At 44.1% G+C, this 27,318-nt stretch overlaps 1 protein-coding gene across 4 annotated transcripts in view; it reads right to left on the minus strand.

The window, feature by feature from the left end:
* Positions 1–7,087: 7,087 nt before the first annotated feature.
* CIST1 (colon, intestine and stomach enriched 1) overlaps positions 7,088–27,318 on the minus strand; it is a 55,779-nt gene continuing 35,548 nt past the window's right edge. For 2 of the 4 annotated variants that reach the window (XM_083158120.1, XM_083158141.1), the window contains 5 exons: positions 22,084–22,188; positions 18,637–18,699; positions 16,863–16,880; positions 16,622–16,779; positions 7,088–7,291 (listed from right to left, as the gene is read on the minus strand). In XM_083158120.1, the coding sequence (XP_083014246.1) occupies positions 7,244–7,291; positions 16,622–16,779; positions 16,863–16,880; positions 18,637–18,699; positions 22,084–22,188 (392 nt within the window). In that variant the 3' untranslated portion in view covers positions 7,088–7,243. The remainder of the gene's footprint in view (positions 7,292–16,621; positions 16,780–16,862; positions 16,881–18,636; positions 18,700–22,083; positions 22,189–27,318) is intronic. The other 2 variants (XM_083158127.1, XM_083158135.1) reach the window with 2 other exon arrangements.

The raw sequence follows: 27,318 nt of genomic DNA on the forward strand, positions 1-27,318 counted from the left end.
GTGTGTGCTCAGCGGTACTTAGCTCACCTTAATACTAGTGTACCTTATATATCATTTATTTAACCTGCTAGATCACTGCCAGTAGTAGGTGCTCACCAAAACACAACACGTACTAACCAATTCTGGAATATTCCACCAAGAGTGATATACTACTCTGTTTATCCTCCCTGCATTGGGGCCCTTACCAAATAGATATAGTGCTGGTGTTTATGAATAATTCACAATAACTGATATGTCTGGCACCACACAGCTCAAAGCCCACTGCCATCCAGTCACAGGCTACCGCCGCCACCGAGGAAGGATCTGAGACTGGGAGAAATGGCGCCGCCTCACTCTAAGCTCCTGGACATCACAGAAATCTCAGTGGCAGTGACTGTGAAATCCCGGAAGTGACTTCAGCAGCATCTTGGCGCGCGGCTGTATTGTAAGGACAGTGTGGGGGCCTGGGAAGTCCACCTCTTTCGCATTGCGGAATATGTATGCGCTATATAACAAACTGTTAATAAATAATAATAAATAAATCCAGCCAAGAAAGTTATCGATAACTTACTGAAGGCAATATTATACAGTTTATTAAGCTGGAACTCTTCCCACTAGGTATCTCTGAATTCAAGTAGAAGAAATTGAGATTAGCTAATAGATACATTTGCAGCACAATGCCAGTAACAAATAAACCGGAAAATACTTTTACAAATATAAATAATTTTTACATTAGAGACAGCACATTTCTATCTGTTTGATCAGTGAGAACAAGTTAGAACTATGGCCCTTATTTAGATCTGATTGCAGTACAAATTTGTTCTCAAAATGGGCAAAACCATGTGCACTGCAGGTGGGGCAGATGTGCAGAGAGAGTGAAATTTGGGTGCGGTGCGTTCAAACTGAAATCTAAATTGCAGTGTAAAAATAGAGCAACCAGTATTTAACCTGCACAGAAACAAAATAACTCACCCAAATCTAACTCTCTCTATACATGTTACATCTGCCCCACCTGCAGTGCACATGGTTTTGTCCATTTTAAGAACAAATTTGTACTGCGATCAGATCTGAATAAGGGCCATTATGTATTAACAATTTTTATTTTATCATTCTATTACAGACAATATTGCAGTTATATAAAATGACATACACCTTTGTCCCCATAGAGTAGAACAATATTAAACGGATGTGAGCTTGTGGCGCAATTGCCAATTTGGCTAGTCTCTCAGTAATAATTATACAAATTGCTGAAGTAGTGAGTATTATCTATACAAAAGCGAGAAACTAGTCAAATGGTCTCAGCCAGAAACCACTGTTATCACTCCCAGCTTCAAACAGTTGCAAATCAGTAAATAGTTGAAATTGCTGATACTTAGTAGTTGATCAAGTTATTAGTAACAAAGTTTTCCCTCTATTATTACTAGCCTCAGTATAAATGCTGGAAAGGTGGCTGACTGAAGACAAAATCCTGTTAGGGTTTCTTATGGGGAATACACACTAAGCCAGGCGTGTCCAAACTTTTTGCGACGAGGGCCCGTTTTGGTGAGGTGAAAATGTGGGGGGCCGACCATTCAGCCTGACATTCTTTGAATCATTAATCACATCAGAATAGTCCCCCACTCTCCCCCCATTCACTTTATGTCCCTCAGCCTGTCCCTTTACTGTATATTCCCTAGACTGACCCCCATTCTCTGTATTTCGTCCAGCCTGCCCCCATTCACTGTATATTCCCCTGCCTGACCATCTTTCTCTGTAAGTCCCTCAGCCTGCTCCTCCACTGTATGTCCACCATTCACTGTATGTTCCCCACTCTGTACCCATTCACTCTGTCCCCCAGCCTATCCCCCCCTTCACTGAATGTCCATCACTGCCTCTATTCACTGTATGTTCCAAAGACTGGCCCTCCATTCACTGAATGTTCCAAAGCCTGAACCTCCTTCACTGTATGTCCTACATTCACTGTATGGCTCCCATTCATAATGTCCCCTACTCTGCCCCCATTCACTCTATGTCCCACAGCCTGCTCCCCCTTCTCTGAATATCCATCACTGCCTCCATTCACTGTATGTCCCCCAGCCTGACCCTCCTTCACTGTATGTCCCCCACTCTGCCCCCTTTGACTGTATGTCCCCCTGCCTGCCCCCTCCCTTCTCTGTATGTTTCCCAGCCCCTTGTGTGAGCCAGAGGACGGAGAGACAAAGAAGGAACTGCAAGGATAGATGTTTGGGCTCCCGCTGCCACCCTCCTCCACTCTGCATGTTACGGGAGCAAGCTTCCCCCTTGCTGCACCCCCTCCCCACACACTGCTCTCACTGTGATTGCGGAGGAGGATGAAATACAATTGCAGCTGCAGGGGTTGGATGCAGGGGAGGGTGAAAAAACACTCTAAAGTCGAGGGAGGAGTGTTATTGTGTCCCCCCTCCCCACAGTAGCGGCACACACCTACATCAGGTGCTGACAGCAGGCTCAGCATGAGCTCTCAAGCTGTCAGTGAGCATGCTCACATGCTGTAGGTGTGTGCTGCTGCTGCCCAGGAGGTAAGGAGGGGGAAGGGGGGGTCGGACCAGGGCCCACGCAGGGCCCCTCCTGCAAGCTTCGGTCCAGGTAATTAGTACCAGTCCCCCCCTCTCAGCGGCCTTGTCCGAGTGTATACCCCCGGCGGTCACGTGTTGACATCACCTGACTATATTTATACAATTCATTACCAGTTTTCTCTCACCAGAGAACACTGGCTGGCCCTGAGAGATCACTCAGCACACAGAGCTGGTGTAGCACTGTGTGCTGAGCGATCTGTGCTTAACTGCATCACTAAGCACAGTTACATTTTCTCTGTGATGCTAGTGCTGCAATGATGGAGTTGAGACAGAGCCTTTTCTGTCTTGAACCCGAGTTTTGACAAAATAAATGATATGAAAAATACAAAGATTCTATTATAGATAGGTCCTTATGATATTATTTTAATAAGTTTTACAGTAAAAACTGTGGAGTAAAAGTCTATGGCATAGATACATGATACATTACCTCCCCCGCCCACCTTTACCACACATCTCTTATCAAAACTCACCAAATATTTTATATATTGTGTGTAAATCTGTCTCTGGTACTATCCTGTGCCACCGCAGCCGTTTACCTCACCTCACATTCCAGTCATACAGTACTGGCTTTCCTTGAGAGCTGTAGCTGGTAATTAAGTATATTAGTCTGACTTTGTCTCAGCACTTTTTTCTACATTTCTAAAGGGGTACTCTGTTGGACTCTGCTGGACTATGATAGCTCTCCAATAAGTGCAAAATGGCCCTGGCCATCATCTATGATTGGAAGCTTCTACTTGGTGCAAACTTGCAGTATTTGTGCTTTGTCCCTCTCTACAATGTATTCGGGGTACATGTAGGCAGCAATGCAGGACTCCTCACCTGTTAACTAGTGTAATCGTGTATTTCTGCAGAGGATAGTTAGTTTAGTTACTGACTGGGCACATGTTCACTCTAACTGGCAGCTGCATGCTGGAAAGGACCAGGCTGCTCCCTTTGTCCGCCATCCATTTGTCACTCTGGAGAAGAAGTCTACCTTTGGATTCACCTCCACTGAGTTTGAAACAGCGTCAAGGCCCAACTTACATACTGACATCACATAGGCGGACAGACAGCTGCAACTAAACTGACGGCTGCACTTCTTCACTCTCTGACCACTGGGAACACCCCCCACACAATCCAGATAACAGCATGGCTTTCCCCTTGCTCTCCATCTTCCTATGATGGTCTTAAAGGTCCCAGAGGTTTCCGGAATTTAGGTTGACAGTAATAGAGTCAACAGTTTATACCACTATTGATCGATATGCATTAGGTTGACATTGATAAAATGTTGACATGGTGAAAAGGTCGACATGACAACATGTTCAACATGAGTTTTCCATCATTTTAGTCATTCATGATTCCAGTAGCTGCAACGTCTTCTTCCGGATCCTGGCAGACCTACAACATGAAGTTCTGGTGCAGGTGTCTGATGGATTGGTGTTCCCATATGTATTCTCTACCTTTTCCTAATTCCTACCACTAACACTAACCCTCAAACCTAACCCTTACCTTCCCCTACAGCCTAAACATTACACTCCTTCGTGGCCCCTAACTCTAGGTTTCACCACAGAGACTGTAAGGTCATGAGACTGACATCCTTGCCTTCTGTTTATTGTTATGGAATGGAATGTATTTGTAAAATCAACAATCACTGTATAATTTATTGGTGCTTTATAAATAATTTGAAATGATAATTGTCCACTTTATTTTATTCTACAGTAAGTGTCCATTCAAATGTGCCAACCAATGCTGCTGATGGTTCTGCTTATGAACATGAATGGTGGAAACATTGGCCCTTATTCAGATCTGATCGCAGTACAAATTTGTTCTCAAATTGGGCAAAACCATGTGCACTGCAGGTGGGGCAGATGTAACATGTGCAGAGAGAGTTAGATTTTTGTGAGTTATTTTGTTTCTGTGCAGGGTAAATACTGGCTGCTTTATTTTTACACTGCAATTTAGATTTCAGTTTCAACACACCCCACCCAAATTTAACTCTCTCTGCACACGTTATATCTGCCCCACCTGCAGTGAACATGGTTTTGCCCATTTTGAGAACAAATTTGTACTGCGATCAGATCTGAATAAGGGCCATTGGCAGAATGTACATGTATTTTCGCAAGTCCACTACAATTTGCAACTGCACTTGTCACTCTGTACACCTCTGAGTCACGCGCAGAGACCTCAGTGGAGCTACACAACACATAAATACAGATTAATTCCTCTATATTATTTTTTGATCACAGCAGGGATTTTCTGGGACAATTAAGATTTATTGGGGGAATTTACTAAAATGTGTATTCTACTTCACATGTGATGTTGCTATGGGAAACCAATCAGATCCTGTCTACTATCTTCTAGAGGGTGCTAAATAAATGTGGATTCTGATTGGTTGCCCATAGAAACATAGTGAAGTAGAATACACATCTTAGTAAATTTCCCCCATTATGTGCTAAAAAAAAAATCTGGAGTACTTATTTTTCACTAAAATAACACTTTGGATTAAAGTAAATGAAACTATAAATTCTAGACAGTTATTTGGAATAAAATACAATTTGTCATTAATGTGCTTAAGGACATTTGCCTTCTTTGGACTGTGTATTCTTCCCTTGGTATGAAAATATAGTATAGGATGGATTATTTGTTGAGTTCCAAATGAGGAATTTTTGTATTTAAATAAAAAATGTCATAAAATAATATTATGAAATCAAATACATTTGCTGTAATTGCCATTGATATATGGCAGTTGAATGAGACATAACTGCAGGTATCTGGAATCGTTTTATTAATGTAGCTGTGATTTGTATAAATCTGTATGTTTATTTTGTTTCATACTAATCTTATATAATGGGTAGATATATAAGACTTCATGGTTCCTGTTTTTTTCTCTCATTATGATTCTTGCTGGGGTATTGAAAATAAGCTTTTCTTGTGCTGGTTTTGTAGTTTTGGCAAATGGCGGAAGCAAACTACATTGTTACTATTTTGTACCACCACTATAGCGTATTGAGGCAGATGCTGTGCAGGCTGCTACTATTCCCACTATGGCAGGGTTACCCCCTCTCCTGCTGATTTCTCTGTTATAGCCTGAGTGCTCTGAACATTTCTAACCTTGCGCTGGCTTCCACTTCAGTAGGAGAGCGCATTGTTCCCCTGTTTCAGTGGGAAGCAGCCTAGGCTGCATAACACTAGTGCTGCTAATGGAAATTTAAGGGCAAGAGGTGGGATGCTATTTTGAAAAAGCAAATACAGAAATACTGATTTATTAGTGGTGCTTAAACCTTACTTTTATATAGCACATTTGTTGCAATGGTGTTTTTATACTCAGGAAACCTACAATAAGACTGACGTGATTCTAGAATGAATGGAAACAACTTATTAAACATAACGCCCTTTGGCATTTGATCCATTCAAGTCAGGATCTATACTTAAGGGCCCAAATATGACCTGCTCGCTAGGCTGCATATACTTGGAGCCTATCGAGCAGGTTAACCTCACCCCGGCGATTGAACGCCCACACCGTCTACTGGCATCCAATGATTTTTCTTCTGTTCTGCCAAAAGAAAGCAAGGACTTAATTTTCTGTTGAACAGTCTTCAGCAAATTGGTGGCAGGCGCCATGTGACGTTATCCATCTGCCCCAAGCAGGCAGGGGCATGTCTGCATTTGCTGGGGTCTACCCAGTGTTTTTATAGGCGCGCCCAACCTGACTACCAATCAAAGTGCAACCTCCCAAGAGAGTGAAAATCTCTCTAAAGGCGTTCGCTGTCGTGGTTTGCACATGAGCATTATTGCCTTATAACAGTGGTGCAGAGAGAGGGTGGGGGAGGGAATAATAATTACCCAGGCCCAGGTCTGATGGCGGGGCCCCCATTACCTGGCATCTGCAACAGTTCTTCTCAATGCAGCACATGCTGCAGTGTTCTGGGCTGCAGTTTGGCCAGGGAGGTGCTTAAACTACTATATTTTCTGTTTTTCATTCTGAGAATGCAGAACCACACCCCCTGCAATTATGTCACCTCCCCAGAAAGTAGCTGGGCCTGGCGAGGCTCTCTGCTGCCCTAGGCGCAGACCCCCACCATCGGAGAATTTGGACCTGACCAGTGATGGCTCTTAACGTTTTGCCTTTGCAGCAGCCCCCGGGGACTTAGTCAGGTTCCCGGGTCCGGCGCATGCGCAGTATAGTGCACGTTTTGGGGGCTGCTGCGCATTTGCGCACAGAGAGTCATCCCGGAGGGAGGGAATACCTCCCAATGGGACTGCCTTGAGTGACTGGCAGGTCAGACTTCCAATAGGAAGTCACTGCCAGTCACATTGAAGACAGAGCAGTCTCACAGACTGCATCTGGCTTTACTTTAGCCCGAGACAGTGGCGGAATTTACCTGGGGGGGGGGGGGGGGGGGGGCTGCAGCCCATAGGTAAAAACCGCCACTGGACCCGACCAAACGGGTCACAATTGGCCCCTAAACAAAATCCATTTTATACAGAGGACAAAAAAAATGCAGTATAGAATATCTCTTGATTTTAGTTCTGAAGATGCCATGTACAGTGTGAGTGCAGCAAATGGGTGTTATACATTCATTATACACAAATCAACCTTTTTTGTATAAAAAATCATGAATATATTCTACAGAAACATGGAAGACTTTTCACATGGAGACAAATGATCAAGCTGTAATATTGGTGCCCCGTTATTTTGGAGGGTAACGTGCAAAGGGAGCTTCTTCATTCATTCCATTCTGTAGCAAAAAGAGAGAGAGACAGATATGTAACTTACAGTAGAGTTCTAGAAATGAAGTCATTATTTTTTATGTTTATACTTATGTGCACCATGTGTATACTGTGAGCCACACTTGGCTAATATTGTCAGGCTTCCAAAGATACTGGAAGCACAGAATATTCTTTAAGTATCTGTACTACAGTTAAGTATTGTTTGGAGTCCAACAAGCTAAAATAAATCTCAAAGTTTGCATATCTCTTGTAAGTTGTTCCAAAATCCACTGGGGTCCCAAAGCTTTCCACAGTGCAGTCTGCGGCTCCTGTTAACCAATGGTGTGAATGGACAGTTCCGCATAGGAGAGCAGTACTAGACCACAGAAGGCTAAGGCGATCCTAGCAGACAGAATATCATACACACCAAGCAAGTAAAATAATGGCTTTTATCTGAACACATTCAAAGACATAGAAAAAGAAGAAATAGGGGTGCGCTTAATGAACCACTTAGTGGCTATACATACAATAAGTAAAAAACGTGTTTTTCATAAAAGCAGAACAGCATTTATTATGGGTTCATCCAACATTAAAAGACTCTTTCATTTGTTCAGAATTTTTCAGATGTGTGCCACATACACTGTAAATCCGCGGCCCAACGCGTTTCGTCCCTTAGGACTTCATCAGGGGCAGTGAATCAATCTATTTTAGGAGAGATCACCAACTTTATTTGTGGGTGAGATTTAGATTTCTTTTTATGAGAGGCTTTGACTGAAATTGCCAATTAGAATGAATAAGGATCTTCCGGCTTAGACAACTTTGTTCCAATAAGGAAGGTTAAGTACCGCTTCGGGATAGGTGTGGACTTCTTTGACCAAAGAGCAGGGTTTACACAGATCAATACATAAATGATAGTGTAGGTTTCTTCAGGTTTCTGGCGGGTGTGTTAATAACCCTTTAGGGTGGATGGATGAATTTCAACACCAGCAAGTAAATGCAATTTCTAAAAGCGTATAGACCAAGTATCACAGGGTCTCCAGAGGTAAATGCACAAAAGGCTGGATAGGGCACCAAAAAAGACGTGTCAACCGAGTATCACAGAGTCTCCAGGAGCCTGTGTCTCCGTGATACTCGGTTGACACGTCTTTTTTGGTGCCCTATCCAGCCTTTTGTGCATTTACCTCTGGAGACCCTGTGATACTTGGTCTATACGCTTTTAGAAATTGCATTTACTTGTGAACAGAGGGATACCTAATTTTCCTTTGTATTGGTGCTGAAGTCCTTCTGCCCACCCTAAAGGAAATTGCATCCTTCTGTGAACGGAGGGATACCCTAATGTCTTTGTATATGTGATCCCACTGCTGGTGTTGAAATTCATCCATCCACCCTAAAGGGTTATTAACACACCCGCTAGAAACCTGAAGAAACCTACACTATCATTTATGTATTGATCTGTGTAAACCCTGCTCTTTGGTCAAAGAAGTCCACACCTATCCCGAAGCGGTACTTAACCTTCCTTATTGGAACAAAGTTGTCTAAGCCGGAAGATCCTTATTCATTCTAATTGGCAATTTCAGTCAAAGCCTCTCATAAAAAGAAATCTAAATCTCACCCACAAATAAAGTTGGTGATCTCTCCTAAAATAGATTGATTCACTGCCCCTGATGAAGTCCTAAGGGACGAAACGCGTTGGGCCGCGGATTTACAGTGTATGTGGCACACATCTGAAAAATTCTGAACAAATGAAAGAGTCTTTTAATGTTGGATGAACCCATAATAAATGCTGTTCTGCTTTTATGAAAAACACGTTTTTTACTTATTGTATGTATAGCCACTAAGTGGTTCATTAAGCGCACCCCTATTTCTTCTTTTTCTATTTCTTCCCCCTTGTACCTTCACTGACAGCAGGGTCCTATAGAGGTGCTGCTCGTCAAAGCGCATTATAGGGGCCACTACTTTTTCTCTACATTCAAAGACATGCATTACTAAAGTTTAGGGTTCTAAATTAAGTAATTTTTTAATGCTTAGTTCAGTGGTTCCCAAACTGTGCACCTAGGCTCCCTGGGGTGCCTCGGGATACTTGCTGGGGTGCCTCGGGTTGGCCGTCCAGGACCAATTCAAATTATTTATGATCAATTATTTCTGGACAAAATCAGTGCTGGTGGCTGCCAATCATAAAATATGTACAATCAGAACCAAATGCTGCCCTTTACCACATAACTGAACCTAAGAAGCACATATAAACACAATCTACTTAATTTGATATATATTTTTGGGGGCCTAGGGGTGCCATGGAAAAATTCTGATACTCTAGGGTGCCGTGATTAGAAAAAGATTGGGAACCCCTGGCTTAGTTGCTAGTACATTGCAAATGTATACATGTATATTTAATAAGGAGCGGAGATGTTGCCCATAGAAACCGGTCAGATTCTACTTAACCTTTACATGCAGTAGATGCTTCTACAAGATAATAGCTAGAATGCTACAGGCAACATCATCACTTCTACAAAAAACCTGTACCTTGTAACCTTAGTAAACTAACTAATGGTTGGAAATAAGGCAGGACTGAGTTCCGTCACCTGTAATGGTAGGTGCAACTACAGTAGTTCCAGTCCCAATCTGTGACTTGCCTGAGAAATGGTTACAATATGTCTATATATCAACTGCCTCTCCCTAGCTACCTACTACCAAAGGTATAGCGCATGGAGTGCAGCTGATATGGGACCCAGACCTGCATGGATCCCTCTTCCCTATTAAAATAAATATTTATATATTTTATATAAATAAATATAACATTTTCATCTTTGGGTAGTACATAAGGGCCCTGACAATATTTTGTCTTGGGGCCTGCAATAGATCCAGTTATGCACCTTCCCTGCTCCTTGTAGCATGGCAGTAACTCCCAAACTGTGAACAGTACATACTGTATGGTTAGTGGTCCAGGACCAAATGAAACATTTTTGGGGTCAAAACAGGGGCGGATTGTCCATAGACTCTACAGGGAAGATTTCTGGTATGTTAACGCACCTGGGAGGCCAGTGGCTTTTTTTTTTTCTTAAGATGTGGCCCTGCCCAGAATAGTGGCCCTATCCTCCTCCCGTGTCTCACATAAACAGCCTTTGCCAGTTCACAGAACAGAAAATGCTACAAATACTCACCTAAGGTGGGTGCTCATCTATATCAATTGCTATATCTGTTATAGCAGGGCTGGGCAACACCGGCCCTTCAGATGTTAATGAATTACACATCCCAGGATGCTTTGCATTAGTTTTGCTATGTGGCCATGCTGAAACTGATGCAAGGCATGCTGGGATGTGTAGTTCATCAACATCTGGAGGGCCGGTGTTGCCCAGTCCTGTGATATAGGAACAGAAGCATTTGCTCTCTGGCTGTGTAACAATTTCTGGGGTGTTTCTGGGCTCCACTGGGGGAGTTTGGGGGATATTTGCAATATTTGGGGGATTATAGGAATGGGTTGTTTTTCTGCTTGAAGGAAGATTTGGGGCCTGTGGTCAATCTCAGTGGGGGAGAGGTGGCTTATTTTTTGAAATATGGAGGGTAGTGGTTTGTCACAGCAGCTGAAAGGTCTGGGGGCCACTAGACTGCCAATCATATTTAAACCAACGACTTCTATACAGGTGCAGTGCTGGGATGTGTAGTTCCCAGCTATTTTTGGGTTGGTTCTGACAACATTTTGATATGTTTCTGCTGGTGTGAGGCCACTTCTACAAATTTTTCCAGGGCCACTTTTAGTTCCCAATCCGCCTTTGGGTCAAAGTGATATACAAAACCAGTGCTAGTGGCTGTCAGTCATAAAACATGTGGACAAACAGAAGAACAACTGTACACCACCACATAGTTAACCCTAAGGATTATACAGTAGGTAGATATAATTCACTTAATTTTATATTTGTTTCCATATTTACCAATAAACAGCATTATCCTAGAGGCACCATGCAATAAAACGGATATTTTAGGGCACTGTGATTAAGGAAAGTTTGGGAACCAATATAATATGGTATAATATATATATATTTGCCCCACAGCTAGGGACATTAGCAGTACAAATCTCTCTCTCTCTTTCTTTTCTCCCCTGTCACTTTATAATATCAGAGTCTAGCTTTGCAGTACACTGTGTCATAGTTGTACCCCTCAAGCTCTTCCATCTCCCCTTGAATGTGACCTATTTTGTCAATTGGGGGCTGCCGTCACCACACGGAGCACTATGCTGACCAGACAGAGACACAGAGCCGAGCAGCATAATAGAAACCACATTACCAGCTTTCAGCCACTCCAAAGGCAGAATCTGTCATGCACTAAAGTGGGAGGAGCCGTAAAAGGAGATTAGCTGTGCGCGTTGGGCTCTTTTAAATGTGAGGACCTAAGGTAAATCAAGTGGAGAGGGGTTTATTTCACTACACAGTGGAATATATACAGGGATGGACTGATATGTTTATGTAAATGAAAGGACACAGCCTATTCTTTTTTGATGAATTGGACACATACCATTTATTAATATTTTGAATTGGCACAGACTATTTTACTAATCGGCGCATATTATCATCATTCTTCTAAAGGGAATACATAGTATGATTACACTAAAAAGGTAAATAAATTACATTTAACAAAAAATAAAGTATGCCATCCTCCAACCCATGGGTCCTCAAACTGCGGCCCTCCAGATGTTGTGAAACTACAAATCCCAGCATGCCTTGCCACAGTTTTGCTATAAGGGAGTGTTAAAACTGTGGCAAGGCATGCTGGGATTTGTAGTTTTACAACATCTGGAGGGCCGCAGTTTGAGGACCCATGCTCCAACCCATTCTGGTAGCACTGGAGCTTTTCCAGACACCCCGTGGGCAGTAGGGGAATGTCTGGTTATACATCAGGGAAATGCAGAGAGCATACTGGGGACAATTAGGGCACAAAGGGGGCAGTGTGATGGAGACACTAAGGGCATTTAGGGCACATAGGGCACATAGGGGGCCATGTGATGAACATGCTGCTGTGAAGGGGACATATAGGGAAACATGCTGCTATGGAGGGGGCACATCCACAGGCACTCACTACAACAAGGTGATAATTGCCTTAGTTGTGCATCTATTATGCTCACTGAGATGAAGGAAAGGGGTCCTTAAGGGCCCATCAACTGTTTTGCCGAGGCACTGTTACCTGTACTCTATGCTGTAGCAAGGCACAGTTATAAGTAGCTTGGGACAATGGGGTGGTGGGGGTGGATGGGGGGGGGGGGGAGCACACCAATAGTGGACAAGTTCTATTTCAAAAGAGAAAAGGAAAAATTGCTGCACTGTGAGAAAGGAAGGTCAAAACCAACTTGGATCACTACATATCCTTTAAGCTATTGAATAGAGCATGTTGAAAAGAATATGTTTTTGATGTTATACAGTATAGCTATTATTAGATATCTAATTTTTCAACCGCTTGCCTCCCATTCAGCATAGCCTGCACACAGTGAACATGTTATTTGCACTGAGGAACATGCTGACCTGATCTGAGAGGAGATTCGGTTTAGCCAATCTTGCCAAGCAGTGTTACTTTGTGGAGCCTGCAGCCCTGATCTGTGTTCTGACCAGTGTTGTGTTGTTCTATATCATCTTCATCTTTACTATTCTTATTTATTTACACTTAGGGGGTTATTCTGGTTGACAAGCAAAGCTGCAATATTTGCAGCTTTGCAAGTAATTTAAACGCCGCCCGCACGAATGCCGCCCACCGCACATGCACTGTGAATTTCCCGCACGCATGTGAATGGTTGTTTTGCATAAACATCCATTAGTAGCTTGCATGCGGGGTCGAAATCATTCGATGGTCGCCGACAATTGAATGATTTCAACAGCACTCGCAGATCTAAATCAGTCTCTGTTGGCCTTAGATCTGCAGTGCCCTGTATGGGAAACGGGTGGGCAGCGGTGAATTGCCATGGGAACGCCCATTGTTTTCATGGGAACGCCTAAAGAGCCGAAATAGTCACAAATCTCGTGGCCCGGCTGAAATACACCCTAGGATACTAAAATAATTGAGTTTTGTTATAGAGCTACCATTATATCTGATATTCGATTAATCAAAAAACTTGGGGATGGTACCAGGGGACTGGTGAATAGCTAACATAGTAACAATATAGATGAAAGGTAGCAAAACTAACCCTGAAAATTATAAACTGGTCAGCCTTACATCCATTGTGGGGAAAATATTAGAAGGAATAATAAGAGATAGTATCCAAAATGTCATGTGTTCGTCAAAAATCAGTCAATTCAGAGTAATTTAATTAGCTTCTATAAGGAAGTCAGTAGGGGGTGGACTTAGGGAAATCTGTTGATGTAATACTTCATGATTTTGCTAAAGCTTTTGACACAGTGCCTCATAAAAGGTTATTAATAAAACTAGGTAACTTAGGGTTAGGGTTAGGAGATAAAATATGTAATTGGATTAAAAACTGGTTGCACAATCGGGGACAGAGAATGTTGGTAAATGGCATACATTCCAGCTCCAGTAAGGTCCAAAGTGGAGTCCCGCAAGGTTCAATATTGGGACTCACCTTGTTTAATATATTCATTAATGATATAGGTGAGTAAGATTGCTATATTTGCAGATGAAACGAAATTGAGTAAGGAAATTAACTCAGGAGAGGATGTGGATAATTACAAAGTGACTTAATTAAACTAGAAAGGTGGGCCGAAAGGTAGAAAATGCAGTTTAACATTGATTCATCAAATGTAATTTATTATAGGAACAAAAATGAACAAGCTACTTCTAGGCTAAATGGAGTTATTATAGGGAATTCTGCCGTAGAGAAGTGGTCATCATAGATGAAAAATTGGGTAATAGTGCACACTGCTCAAGTGCAGCAGCAAAAGCAAACAGGACACTGGCATGCATTAAAAGGGGAATGGATTCAAGGGATGCCAATGTGATAGTGCCTCTTTACAAGGCATTGGTGAGACCACACTTTGAATACTGTGTTTAGTTCTGGGCACTATACTTTAAAAAGGACAGAAATTAATTGGACCACCAATTGTTTTCACTGGAGAAACTGAGGTTGAGAGGTGATATGATTAGTACTGCATGTTCAAATACAGGATTGGGAATCTTATGGAACTGGAAGATTATTTGTTCACTAACAGGCCTATACTTAGGACACGCGGGCATGTACTGAGGCTCGAGGAAAAGAGATTCCATACTGAAGTAAGAAGAGGATTCTTCACCATTAGAGCATTAACATTCTGGAACTCATTGCCGGTGGGGGTGGTTACAGCAACTACTGTTAATGAATTTAAATTGAAACTGGTTGTATTTTTGGCAACTAAGGGGATCCTATAGATATGACTCATCTAGTAGTTACAAGTCAAATAGGTGGGACTCAATGGACTAAAGTCTTATTTCAACCTTAATTACTATGTTACTATGGGGTTTATTCTAGTTCATTCTTTCTGACAAAATCCTTCTTAGATGGACAAAACCATGTGCACTACAGGGGGGCAGATGTAACATGTGCAGAGAGAATTAGATTTGGGTGAGTTATTTTGTTTCTGTGCAGGGAAAATACTGACTGCATGATTTTACAATTCAATATAGATCTCACTTTGAAAAAAACCCCACCCAAATCTAATTCTCTCTGCACAAGTTACATCTGCCCCACCCGCAGTGCACATGGTTTTGTCCATCTAAGAAGGATTTTGTCAGAAAGAATGGACTAGAATAACCCCCTATGTTACTATCCCATTCTACTCCTCTAGTTATTATGTCTGCATTGCTCTCTCCTCTGGGCTGTAAGGTCTCACAAGCATTATCTATCCTGTATATATTATATCCATTTGTCTATGTTATATCCAGATAGCTATATGTTATATCTAAAATGTTGCGATTTTAATTAATAGGACTCTAAAAACTAAGGACATTGGACCCAATTCAAAACCATGCACAAATTACCAAGTATCGCTCTTAGTTGATTTTCTGCAATCTGCACATGAGCGCACCCACCAGCGCAACACAAAAAACCACAATAAGCTGTCTAAGAACCTGTGGTAGGCAGTGGTGCAGGGGGCATGGGCGTACAAAACAGACCTGCCCAGAGCAGTTGTGGGGTGGACTGCACAGTCATTGGGCTACCTGTACTGTGTGAGCACTTCACTATATAGTGAAGTGCTTGCACAATAGTGATGTGACAGCAACATTTTGCAGTTGCATCACGGAGAGGGACCTGGCATGTAGGCAGCTTTGCCCTGTGCTGGGTGACCCCCCGCATGCTACCGCTGGCAGATGTAGTGTTACAAATCTTTACAAACTACAATTAAAGGTGAATTATGCCCATTATTTCTGTTTTCACCTTGGAATAGTTTGGTGCACCTATCAATGTGTTTATCCAATACAGGCTTTAGACCATTATATTCAGCACAAATCTGCTGACACATATCTCCCAACATTTGCAAATCCGATCTCAGGACTCCATGCACGAACTGAAGGTATAAGTGTGTAAGGAGGAGTGTCCTTGTAAGCATGAGGTCAGGCACCTTGTTGATGGTTTAAACACAGGGAAAGGGAAGTGGATGGGTACAGATGCACAAGCTCTTAGCACTTTGAATATCACAGTGAGATATAGACTAGAATTTTTTATCCACAATAAGATTTGTAGTCTGCCGGTATACAGTGTTAGGTGTGTGGAGCCATGCTCGTGATGGTGCCATGATCGTGTGTCCTGCTCCCATCTCTCATCACACTTGCCCTGATTCAGACCTGTATGCACGGCCAGCTTTCAGTTAAGCCACCGCCCTGCTACAGTTAAATCCCGCCATGCGAATCAATGTGCACCCTGTGCGTATGGATGTTTATGGCAACACATTCGCAGCTGTACAAAAATGGCCAAAACCCATCGTAACAGGGTCACAGTCAAATGATTTTTACACTGGGCACAAGTCATTGCAGGCGCTGCTTAACTTAAGACTTGGTGGTGCAACAGAAAAAAAACATATCTGGCCCAGAGCTGACGTCACAAACACTCCCCTAAAACGCTGAGGCACACGTAGTGTTTTTTCCAGACACTACCAGAGTTTTCTAGGCATGACTGCGTTTTTCTTAACACTTCCACCAAATGGACGGTTTCCACCCCCATAGGCTTACTTCATGTCAATAACCTTGTGAACGCTGTGCATTTAGATAAAGTTGTGGGATTTTGTCGCAGGATGGCTTCACGCATGCGCAGTAGTGTATTGGAAAACGTTCGCTGTGCAAATTTGCATTGTGGCATGCAGGTGGCACAGTGCATGATAAAGTGGGAATATCCTGCTAAAATCAGGACAGCTGGAAGGCATACTTTTTTCAATAATAATAGTTTATGTACCTACCATGGGAACCTCATCAAGTTTCTTAAATTCTGGCTCATTTTTCTGGCACAACTTCACAGCCATCACAGCAAGCACAATGCAGAGAAGTGCAACAAAAATGCAGATGACAGCGACCAGACCTGGATTATTAGAGAGGCCTTTATATGTTTCCTGAGGATCTGTAATCATAAGAAGATGATGATTCCTAGCAGTAATCAACCCACATAACTGGCGTATAAAATGTATTCATTGAATATCATACCTCCTGTAATAGATGCATCTGAAAAACAGAAAATAAAAGCAAGTACTGTATATTAGCGATGAAGCTGAAAGTTGTGCTGTATCAGTTTCAGTCATTTGGTAATAGAAGTGTTACATTGCTGCCCTCTTGTGTTTGCAACAATATACAGTACTGCAATATCAGAGGCAAGAGATACATACAGAATAAAGGGTTGGAGCAAGGGATTCCTAACTGAGGCTTTAGCTTGACCCATTTCACCTGGGAGATAGCACTGGGTTGAGTACAACTTTGTGAAACAATATTCTACATCCAGACGCACATTAACCTTGTATAGGGCATATTACTCGTACTCATTATTTGATCATTTCTTGCAATGTTTTTTACCGAATTTCCCCAACATTTTAATATCGAGCTTATCAATGCCTTGAAATTTGCATATGTTCCATTTGCCGATAGCATCTCCCATACCTCTAAAGGGAAATGCGATCAGTCTAGATTTATCATGTTCAAATTAGGGATGGCCATCAATGGGTTAAGGTGCCCATACACGCTCCGATCTTGGTGTGCGTTCTGGGCTAAAATAGCATCCATTGCATCGCATTGCATGCCTTGTGCATGCAATGCGATGAAAAGCAAGTACAAAAAGTATGTGCAGCACATGCTTTTTGTACTGTGCGATGAGGAGCGCGCACCTCAAAGCACACATCGCCCTGCCTGGATCGGAGCGTGTATGGACACCTTTACTATTGATAGATAATCTCGATAGTGTAAAACCATTTGGGAGGGAACCATCAATGGATCCAGATAGTAAAGGTGTCTTATGCCCCTTTCACACTGCCATATACAGTATATCCTGGGTTATTGCCCACAAATGTGGCACAACTAAGGCTCAGGAACGACCTCCAGTGACGTTAGCCACACGGCTTTATGCCAGGTAGGGACACCAGTGTTAAAGGATCCTAAAGTCTGGTTGCACCTTGGTTGGAGTTGAGTACATAATCCAGGTGCGTGTTCAAGTTCTCCATAGGTGGGGGATACTGGCCAAACTAAGAATTTTTAATTTTTTTTTTAGTGCTAATCATTTACAAGGGGAGCTTGGACATGATTAAATCCTGCCACTAGTTGTTAACCAGTATAACTGATCAAGGGCCAGATGCACTAAGCTTCAAAAGTTATAAAATGTAGAATGATAAACAGACAACCAATCAGCTTCTGTCTGACAATTTTTAAACACAATATGGGATGTGGCATTTAGGAGCTGATTGGTTGGTTGTTTATCACTCTCCATTTTATCACATTTTGAAGCTTAGTGCATCTGGCCCCAAATAGCTTAACCACTGTTAATTTGCAAGCGCTCGCAGACATAAGACACCTCTCTGCTGTCTTAGATCTGTGGTGTCCCTGTACAAGAGGCGGGCTGGCAGTTGGCATCTACTGATGTCAGCTGCCCGCTTCCCGCACCAGGGCCACATTAGCATGGGAACACCCAACATTTTAATGAGGATACCCATGAAATGATGTGCCGCCACCCCACTTTCCCCGCCTGCACTGCTAGGTTCGAACGGGCCAGCGAATAAGCAATTTGCCACGCCCGCTCGCACAAAGCAGCTGCACATGTGCATAAAAGTTTATGCCCATGCGCAGTCGCTAAACATCACTTCCCTGTGTGAATGCACTGGGGAGCGAAGCGATCTGAATAACCTCCAGAGTACAGCTAAATAACACACATGATATAGTGCCACAGACAATTGTGATGCAGCTGCCTTTGCATAACATGTTCAGCTTGTTTACTCACTGTAAGAGGTTTCTGTCCAATCTGAGTAATGGGTGGTGAGATTGGATGTGCTATGTGTACTGTCTGTGAACAGAAGAATAGAACATAAAGCAACAGTTATTGTACCTATTACAAATATTAACACTGAATGCCATGGTCAGGACAAATACCTTATTATTTGTGAAATAAGAAGCAATAGGTATACGTCAATAGGTCGACACACCCAAGGTCAACATGCTTAGGGTCAACCACTGAAGGTCAACATGGGCTTAGGTCGACACTTCAGAAGTTCGACATGTGCTTAGGTTGACAGTGGTATTAGGTCGACACAAGCATTAGGTTGACGTGAGTAAGGTCAACAGTCAAACGGTCAACATGGTTATTTTGTTTTTGGTACTTGTGTAGTTTCATGGCGCCAGCATGGCCGCACGCTACTTCCGGGTTCTGCACTCGGCAAACTTTCTAAAATACACTAAATAAACTCCATGGAGTTGATTTTAGAAAGTAAGGCGAGCGTAGCGAGCCACCGAGCCCATAGAGTGGCAAGTTGACTCAGACGCACGGCCATGCTGGAGCCGTGAAACTACACAAGAACCTACATTTTTATTCAAATCTGTACAATACTTTGGGGTCATTCCTATTTGGCTGCCGGAAAACTCGACAGCCAAATATGAATGACTTCCTCTTCGGGAAATACAAATCCTGGGAACTCAGCGGCTTTGTAAACGGACAGAGTTCTCAGGCCGTATTTTTGGCCGATCCAGGTTAGTACACGTTCATACAGTAGATCGGCCATCAGTAAATTTCCCTCATGTTTGTTAATAAGTGTTGCTACAACCCTTGAAACACAGCACCAATTTAAATAGCTTTCCATAGTTTTAAAATCAATGGCAATCAACCTTTAGTAAATATTCCCCTAGAATGATCTTTCTGATGTACCTGGGTAGTGTTTTTTTTTTTTTTTTAACAGGGGTATGTGATTTAGAAATAGCATTATGGTTGTAATAGGGCTGCACTGCACAATTTGCTAACTACGCAGGGCTATACTGTACAGTATAAATAAATGGGATCCATGTAGCACCCCCCCCCCCTCCTGGGTGTGCAGCATGTAGCGGCTGCCGGGTGATCTCCTTACCAGGGCTCCACGATGTCCTTGTTGCTGAACTTCCCAACCTGGATGAGCCCAATGAGGATGGCAAATTTCTTCCTCATGTTGCGGATTGGGATGGGTTGATCACCCCGCCCATGGAACCGGAGCCACCAGGGGATCCCTGTCCCGCCAGCCGGGCCCCGCACGCGGCATGTCACTTGCCATCTCCCCAGGACTGGCACAGCGGGAGTTGAGGTGAGCGAGCTGGCTGCCTCACTAATCCACTGTCCCTGGGGTATGGATCCTGGAGGAGATCCAACCCCCTCATCCATCACCCACAGCAAGGCTCCTGCCTTGTGCAGCAGCGGGCATCTGGGCAGCGGGTAGCAGCGGCTGACTGCTCCTAGCGCTATTTGCCGGTGCCGGAAGCGCTGCTGAATATGAAAAGACTGTCCAGATGCTGATTGGCTGAATTCTCTACAATCAGCATCTGGCCAGTGTTTTCATATTCAGCAGCGCTTCAAGCACTGCCACTAAATAATGCTACGGTACAAGCTGTCAGCTGACGCTCCCCGCTGCCCATATCACCGCTGCCCGGATCCCTGCTCCCAACTGCTTGCCACCATGCCGTCTTTCCCATTGGGATGGGCCCTAGAATCATTGGGCACCTGGGCAGCTGCCCATCGTGCCCAATGGGAAAAATGTCCCTGTAACTACGTCTCCCTAATGGTGCTAGTTAGTTTAGCTTTGCCTGAAGCGTCCTCATAATTCTCTGGAGGTCTGCAGAACTGCAGGGTGCCTTTCTGGAGACTGCTGCAGAGATACTTCCCTGGTAGAATGTTTGTTTTTTTGGGCCGGCTCCAGTCGTTTTTCAGCTAAGTTTAAGTCCTCATACAGCATTGCTGGAATTGCACCAAATTATCTCTCAGCACACCAGGTCCTGTGTGACTTTGCTAGTGCTTGGGAATTTTTACTGCTAAAATGCATCTTATAGCAGTGAGTTTGCACCAGGTGACTGTACTAATTCATTTAATAAGAGACACTTGTATATCTGTGTGCAACTCACTTTCTGAATCTGTATACAATGTGCTACAATGTAGCAGCCACAGCTTTATCCAATATAAATTCCATTGTACTCCATACACAGAATCAGTCACATACAATATATCATGGTTGCCTACCTGACCCTCTCCTTCAGGGAGAAAATGCTCTGTTCCTGGACTTCCCTGGTAATGTATGATTGCCATCACTTGTGGTGAAAAACCTTTCTAAAGCCCCCCATACACGGTCCGTTTTGCCGGTCCGTTTTGTACTTTTAAAGTACCCCTCGTATCGAATCGCATGCCTTGTGCATGCCTTGTGCATGCACTGCGATCCGATACGATGTGTACCTAGTACAAAAAGTATGTGCAGCACATACTTTTTGTACCGTACTATGTGATGCGCGGGAGCGCGCATCGCATAGTACAAAACGGAGCCGGCGAAAATGGAGCGTCTATGGGCTCCTTTATACCTAGCTCCCCAAAGGTGATGGCAATCATACATTACCAGGGAAGTCCAGGAACAGAGCATTTTCTCCCTGATGGAGAGGGTCCGGTAGGCAACCATGATATATTTAAGTATCGCATATATAAAATGAATCAGCACAGCATTGCTGACTTTGACTAACACACACTTTCAACAAAAAGATGCCTGGTGCTAGCTGAGTTGCACTGACCTGGTGGCTCGCTTGCAGCAGGCATCTCACACTGCGAGGCCCATAGATGTATGAGGGCACACCTGAAATTGCCATTGGTTTTATTGGAAAGGTCAAAACTGCCAAACTTAAAAGCAGCAAAAATGGACCTACATTGATGTCACTGACCAAAAAGCTTGGAATCAGTGTTGGGGATTTTTGTCATGTCTTATTTTGCAGATCACCCAAAACAATCACCAATCATCAGAGCCTACCAATCACTCGGCCATTGGGATATCGTAGGTTATGCCTGATTGATGTATGGGCTCTTTTAAACAGTGCTGGGGATTGAAGACTAAGGTGTGAGAGGGATGAAAATAGATTCAAATTATTAAAAATCTGGAAGAAGTCTGAGTGGAGATGATCTATAATGATTTAAAGTAAATTTGTTGGGCAATAACAAAAACATTTCCATAGCAGTATTAATATATTTCATGAAATCTTCTGAATTACAACACCTTCACCAATGGAGTCCTGACAACTACATGTTTCCCTCATGTGATACATAAGGTTGTGGTCAACACTCAAAAGGCAGAGTAGCTGGAACTGCTTATTAAATGGCTGATGCTTAGTTATGATTAATAATATAAAAGTTTAAATGTGGTTAAATTGCATTTTGGCAGATTGTATACATAATTCTCACCTGTAAGATTCTTTATATCAGTGACAGCTTCAGGCGTTGAGTGAATAGTGTGCTCTGTTTCATTACTTGTGGTGGTATTATTGTTTGCATGGCTGGTAGCTGCAGGATGAGACAAATAAATGGAAACATTTATAATACATAAGTGTTTGTAAGGTATAGGACTCAGCGCTGTAACAAGCACTCCTGGCGCTCTGTGCTGGCCCCACCTCCTTTAAGAAGAGTTCGACACTAAAGTGCCACTAAGTGTGCCGGATGATGCGGCGGCAGGCACACTTAGCGGCACTTAAGTGTGGAACTACTGGCACAATCTACTGGGAGCTGAACAACCTAGAACCTGTCCTGCCAGTGACCCCGGCCTCCTTTGTAGCACACTGCTCTTTTTGCCAAAATATATATTTTGTCTTTGGGTAATACAATTTAAATTTCATACAGGTAATTGTAATTTCTGGCCCTTTTTTAGGCATACCACCACTTACATCCACTGGGTGTTTTCATTGTGGCTGGCGAGGGGGTTAAATGGCGGGGATCACAGAAAACAAGCAATCCCCCATGCCGCCCACTCACTATTCAATGATGCAGGGAAATCCTCACTGTCGGAGGTCAGTGAAGATTCCCCTAAACAGCGAGGATCGCGGCTAATGCAGGGAGCCCACTGTATTTTGCCATGAGCCTCGCTGTTTTAGCAGCCGCACACGCCATTTACCCATCACTCCAAAAACCTAGCAAAGGGGGAAACGGCGTGTGCAGGGGGGGTCAGTTGAATACTGACCATGCGAGCTGTGACAGCGAGCAGACAGCATTGAATACACCCCAATTGTGTTTGAGTGCTGCCCTTATTTTTATGTATAACAGTGTATTGTTCACTTTATATTTTATGTATATATATTTATGACAGAAAGAAAGGTTCAGAGGCTCGCTATGTAGTAGTTAATGGAAAAACTGTAGTAAAAAGTATGTAATAACAAATTGTGTATACAACTTTCAATAAAATCAAAAGGTACAGTAATAAGGAATCATTTCAGGATATTGACAGTGGTGATCATCAAGTTGATTTTGATTTTATTGAAAGTTGTATACACAATTTGTTATTAAATACTTTATCCTACAATTGTTTTTCCATTAACTACTTAATAACACCATCTGAACCTGTCTTTCTGTCAGTTCTATTGTTGAATTCCGCCTAATAGGGGATCCTCAGAGGTGCTGCTCCATTGGTATAGAGCGCGGATTGGGGTCTCTTCTATACAATATATATTTATGCATTTTTTATGGGATTGTGTAGTAATAGTTTAATTAATTTTTATTCTTAGATTGCTCTTGTGGCAGAATTATTTTGGTTAAATAAATACCTACATATTTTATATCTGCCTAGTGTAGGCATTCCCAACCACGGTCCTCAAGGCACACCAACAGTGCAGGTTTTAGTTATATCCAGGCTTCAGCACAGATGGTTTAATCAGAATCCCTTAGATACTATTTAAGTCACCTGTGCTCAAGCCTGGATATCTACAAAACCTGCACTGTTGGTGTGCCTTGAGGACCATGGTTGGGAATACCTGGCCTATGGTAAACAAAGGGCAAAGACTGCTCCAGGAGGTAGAAGAGGGTCACAGCATTTGTGAGGGCATAGTTGTATTTCCCTGAGGCTACAACTGTTTGGGTTGTGATATGGTCGATAGGTCAAAAGTAATTAGGTCGACAGTCAATAGGTCAACCACTATTGGTCGACAGTCAAAGGTCGACTCATGAAAAGGTCAATGTGCATTAGGTAATCATAGTGAAAAGGTTGACACAAGTAATAGGTTGACATAGAAAAGGTGGAAAACTACCAGATGTCAGCCTCCCGCCCACTTCCTATCGAGTGTGCATGCAAATCTAAGTGACCTGAGAGTCACATATATATGCGTGCACCCTCCACATCATTCAATGGTCTACATCAGGGGTGGCCAAGCCAGTCCTCGAGATCTACCAACGCTCCACGTTTTCCAGGTTACTTAGCTGGTGCACAGCTGTAGTCATTACTAACTGTCACATTTTAAAACATGCTGCATTCATTCCTACTATAGATCCACAGGTTGCCTGGAAAACATGCACCGTTGGTAGATCTTGAGGACAGGTTTGGCCACCCCTGGTCTACATGGTGGCCACCTAATGCTTACATTTTGTTTAAGAAACTTTGTTCAGGATGTCTCCAAGTGCAGAAAATTGCATAGACTGATTTGTAATAGTGGGTAGCAGCTAGAGTTCAAACAGAAGAGCAGTAAGTTGGACTTCAACTGCTCTGACAGCTACTAGCCATGGCCCCCCATCCATAACCCTCCTCACTAGGTCCTAACTCTAACCTTCCTTCCCCACAGCCTACACCCAGTAGCCACACATATAAGTACTAGGTGATTCATCGAGCCCTACGGGTGCTCCTCACACCGTCGTAAGGGGCTGCGCCCCCTTAATTTGTGAACGTTTGTATTGTGAGAAATATGGTTAGAATTGTATGTAAGATGCCTGTATTGCAACTTGAGTTATAGGTGAAATGTGTTAAATAGAGAGCATATGATTTGGAAGGGGGTGTGTATTGTTTTGTTTAATTAAAAAGTGGTTACAGAGTAAGATGTACATTGATAGTGTGGAGGGTACAGTGACATTTGTGGGTGTGGGGGGGTGTGTGTGTGCATGTTGTTTAGGTGTGTGTGTGTGTGTGCAATAGTATAGTATGGTGTTTTTGAGTCAGCGGCTCCCCACTGGCGGAGGTCACGACACAGGAAAACAGGAGGCTGGGTAGTGATAGGGGTGTGTGGGAATAAGGGGGACTAAAGAGGAGGGTGGGGGACACTGTGCAGCTTCTGGCAGTGGGTGAGGGTCCAGCGTGGCAGTACAGGATGGTGGCCCTGAGTCAGTGTCTCCTCCTACTGGGTGGGAGTTAGGGTGCATGAGAGCAGGAGGCTGGGCTATGAGGCATGATAGGGGCATGTGGGCAAAACAGTGTCAGCTACTCCCCAGTGATGGAAGTTACGGTTCAGGAGAGCAGGAAGCTGGGTAGTGATAGGGGTGTGTGAGTATATGGGGGACTAAAGAGGGGCTTAGGGGTGCCGTGAATTGCGGGAGGGGCACGGGGGGTGCACGTGAATCAAGGGAGGGAGGGGGCGCAGGTGTCCGCAAAACGCGGGAGAGGGCGGGGGTCTGCAAAGCGCGGGAGGGGGCATGAATCGTGCAAGGGGGTTGCGAATTGCGGGAGGGGGGGTGCGCGGGGGTGACGTGAATCGTGGGAGGGGGCGTGAATAGTGGGAGGGAGGGTGCACGGGGGGTCCGCGATTTGCGGGAGGGGGGGCACGGGGCGCGATGAATCAACCTAGTTGGCTATATATTCTTGTAGAAGGATGGTAGGATGTTGCTGTCATTCAGAATGCATTTACATAAACAGTAATAGTAGCAGTAAAAGATCTGACTTAAAGCACCTACAGTAAAACAGAACAGGTGTTATATATTATACAAAGAATTGGTTGATGATGTCTAGGTTGACGTGCACATAGTTGTCACTGGAAAAAAATTGCCACAAGAAAAAATCAACACAGAAAGGTCAACACATGTAAATGTTGACATAAGTGTGACACCTCATTGGTGTCCATGTCAACACATGAGAATGAATATGAAAACATTCAAAAAAAGAAAAATAAATCTTCAAAAACTAATGTCAACCTTTTTCATTGTCGACCATAGCCGTGTCAGTGTTTTGCATGTGCCATTTAATCCTGGGGTTGCCGTGAATCACGCAGGGGGGGAGGGGAGGTGAGGGGTGTCCGCGAATCACGGGAGGAGGGGTCGTGGGTGGATGCCGTGAATTGCGGGAGGGGGGTCGCGGGGGGGTGTGGGTGCCGCGAATCGTGGGACGGGGGGGCGCTGGGGGTTGCAGTGAATCGTGGGAGGGTGGGTTGCGGGGGCAGGGGGTTGCCGCAATGACAGGAGGGGGGGTTGGGGGGGGAAATCGCGGTAGGGGGGTATCGCGAACCGCAGGAGAGGGGGGGCCCGGGGGGTTGGCGCGAATCATGGGAGGGGGGTCACAGGGTGCGGCGAATCTCAGGAGGGGGGGTGTCACGGGGTGGGGCCGCGAATCGCGGGAGTCGCTGGGGGTGCGGCGAATTGTGGGGTGTGTGCTGCGAATCGCGGGAGGGTGCCGCAAATCGCCACAAGAAAAAATCAACACAGAAAGGTCAACACATGTAAATGTTGACTTCATTGGTGTCCATGTCGACACATGAGAATGAATATGAAAACATTTAAAAAGTGAAAAATAAATCTTCAAAAGCTCATGTCAACCTTTTTCATTGTCGACCATAGCCATGTCAGTGTTTTGCATGTGCCATTTAATTGTGGGGTTGCCGTGAATGGGGGGGGGGAGGGAGGTGGGGGTGTCTGCGAATTGCGTGGGGGGGCGGGGGAGCGTGCGAATCGTGGGAGGGGCCCCGCGAATCGCGGGAGGGGGGGCGGCGGGGGGGCGCTCACCTGGTGTTTCTGGTGAGTAGCTGTGTCTTTGCTGGGTAACATGGGGAGGCAGAGGGTGTCTGGCACTGTGCATACCTCCCAACATGACCCATGCCAGGAGGGACACAATGCTCTGCCGCTGGACTTTCTTCCTAATGTATGATTACCTCCATCTGTGTTGAACAGGTTAATTGATAGGAAAGGTGCTTCAACACAGGTGATGGCAATCATACATTAAAAGGAAAGTGCAGGAGCAGAGCAATGTGTCCCTCCTATGACTGTGGGCTCACTGGGCTGGTTCTCTGTCATGTGAGTCAGAGGCTCCACGCAGCATTAGAGGGTCAGACACACTTTGAGTGACAGATGTAGCCAAATATATAAGAGATTGTAACAGCTGCATCTAAATATCTACCATGCCCAGTACCACCCTCCACTGTCAGGCCCCACTTACTATCTAATGTTCTTCGCTCTTGAGGAGCAGAATGAATGCACTCCAACCATACCCCTTTGCTCCCCTACTTTATCTATTTCTCCCTCTCTCCCTGACACCCTATCTGTCTCTCCCCAACCACCCATCTTTCCTGCATTACCTAAGGGGCATAGTAGGGGCAGTGGTGGTGGGCACAGATAAGTTTATTGGTGGGGGCCTCTCCACAACTTAGTTGCTCAGGGGCCCCCCAGGGCTAGATTGGCAATGGGGCAGATTGAGCTGTAGCTCCAGGCCTCCACATAAAATAGGACTACCATCGCGACAGCATG

Source organism: Crinia signifera, chromosome 1, assembly GCF_055691185.1.
Source record: "Crinia signifera chromosome 1, ASM5569118v1, whole genome shotgun sequence".
Classification (NCBI taxonomy): Eukaryota; Metazoa; Chordata; class Amphibia; order Anura; family Myobatrachidae; genus Crinia; species Crinia signifera.